Below are 1,746 nucleotides of genomic sequence, written 5' to 3' on the forward strand. Positions count from 1 at the left end.
CACCATACCCAATGGTAATAAACCAGTTATTATTCATAGTCTGAATATCTCTTAATTTATGGCACCTTTATAACGTGGTCATCTAAGGTGCCCTCTAACTGTTGGGTGGGCAAGTCTCAGGCGCTATGGTTATTATCACCAGCCATTCATCCCATCCGACACACAGCACATATACCCCCATATCCATACACAACACCAACCCTTCAGTGTCCCCAGGCACTCTACACCTGCAGAGTCCCCAAGCCATGGCCAGCTGGATTCCCACATAGGCCCATCACCCGTAAATATACACATTTGTTTCCATTTGTAACGCCTTCTCTCAGACATATTCTAAAATCCGGCGCAGGCTCCCATTGGCTAAGAAAACAGTTGTGAAACGTCCCAGCACTAACACGGCGGCGCTATAGGCCCTCGCTCCGCAAACAGGACGAGTTTGGGCACGCCCCAAAGTCCCAGTCTTATAAATTCAAGGCGGTACACTCGTGCGTTGTTGAGAACTGTCAACATTGCTGAGACAATATTCCCATTACTACTAAAAAATACTTTTGGAGCCTTTGCTAATCTCTATAGCTTTTACACACCATCTTTTTATTATATTTGGAAACTACAGCTACACCTTCAGCCAATATGAAGGTTGTCGGACCTACCTGCGCACTGAAGAGTAAGGTTGGCGGCGAGGACATGGTGCGGTGCCTCGCGGACCAGAGCCTGTCCATCTCCAAATGCAAGATCCCGCTGCTGGACGAGCAGATGACCGTCTTTCTGCAAGACATGAACAGCTGCTACAGTAAGCTGAAGGAGCTGGTACCTACTCTGCCCACCAACAAGAAGGCCAGCAAGGTGGAGATCCTCCAGCACGTCATTGACTACATCTGGGACCTGCAGGTCGAGCTGGATGAACCGGAGAAGAGTCGTCAGCAGAGCAGCGTGCCCCGCACACCTCTGACCACCCTGAATGCAGAACTGGCAAGCATCACTGTCGAGGTAAATATCACTCTGACATGCCTTTATGAGTTTATGTAAGAGCTACCTAGTGTCTCCCAATATCTGACCTAACTGTTGGAAGTAGCCTAAATATGAATAGTCTGTAGCCGTGCGTAAAGTTGGTTTATAACAGTGAATAAAGTTATGTTACATTGAAACTAGTAGACAAGTACTTTCACAGCAAACACGGACCTAACGTTTGTATCTTCTCTCTCCAGAATGGATGCTCGGATGACAGAATCATGTGCCGCTAGACCTCTCGGAGCATCGCCCCTTGTATCGTTCCAGAGCGAGCACCACGAAGAAAGAACAAGGTTACATTATGTGACATTCGATCACAAACAAACCTTGAGCCAAGTAGGGAAGTTGCAAACTCCCATGCTAGAAAATACTTTTGATGGACATTCTCAAGAAGAGGGGAACTGTCACTCAAGGCATTCGATCCATCCCGAGGTCTCTGATCTCATGGAGACTAGTGGGTCGTAATAGACTGTGTTAGTCATGGGACCATGGCAGTTACTGCAAACAGCTTCGCCTGTTGTTGTGTTGATTTTCTAAAGAAAGACAACGTTTCTCTTACGTTTTGTAAAACATGTATGAAATTCAAAATTTTGTAAAATAAAATGTATTAATTTTCTCAGTATCCTGAGCGACAAAATGTATTGTATATTACAATGCCACACTATGTGAAAAATATTGTTGTTTTTTTACAATGTACCTTCATGGTGTTTTTATTAAAATAAGACAATTATTTTAAACATG

The 1,746-nt window shown here is 44.6% G+C and overlaps 1 protein-coding gene across 1 annotated transcript; it reads left to right on the forward strand.

Annotated features, from left to right (window-relative positions):
• Positions 1–469: 469 nt before the first annotated feature.
• Positions 470–1,746, forward strand: LOC118400120 (DNA-binding protein inhibitor ID-1-like). The gene is made up of 2 exons (XM_035796618.2): positions 470–984; positions 1,203–1,746. The coding sequence occupies exons 1-2, from the start codon at positions 628–630 to the stop codon at positions 1,236–1,238; spliced, it is 393 nt and encodes a 130-aa protein (XP_035652511.1). The 5' UTR covers positions 470–627; the 3' UTR covers positions 1,239–1,746.

Source organism: Oncorhynchus keta, chromosome 21, assembly GCF_023373465.1.
Source record: "Oncorhynchus keta strain PuntledgeMale-10-30-2019 chromosome 21, Oket_V2, whole genome shotgun sequence".
NCBI classification, from domain to species: Eukaryota; Metazoa; Chordata; class Actinopteri; order Salmoniformes; family Salmonidae; genus Oncorhynchus; species Oncorhynchus keta.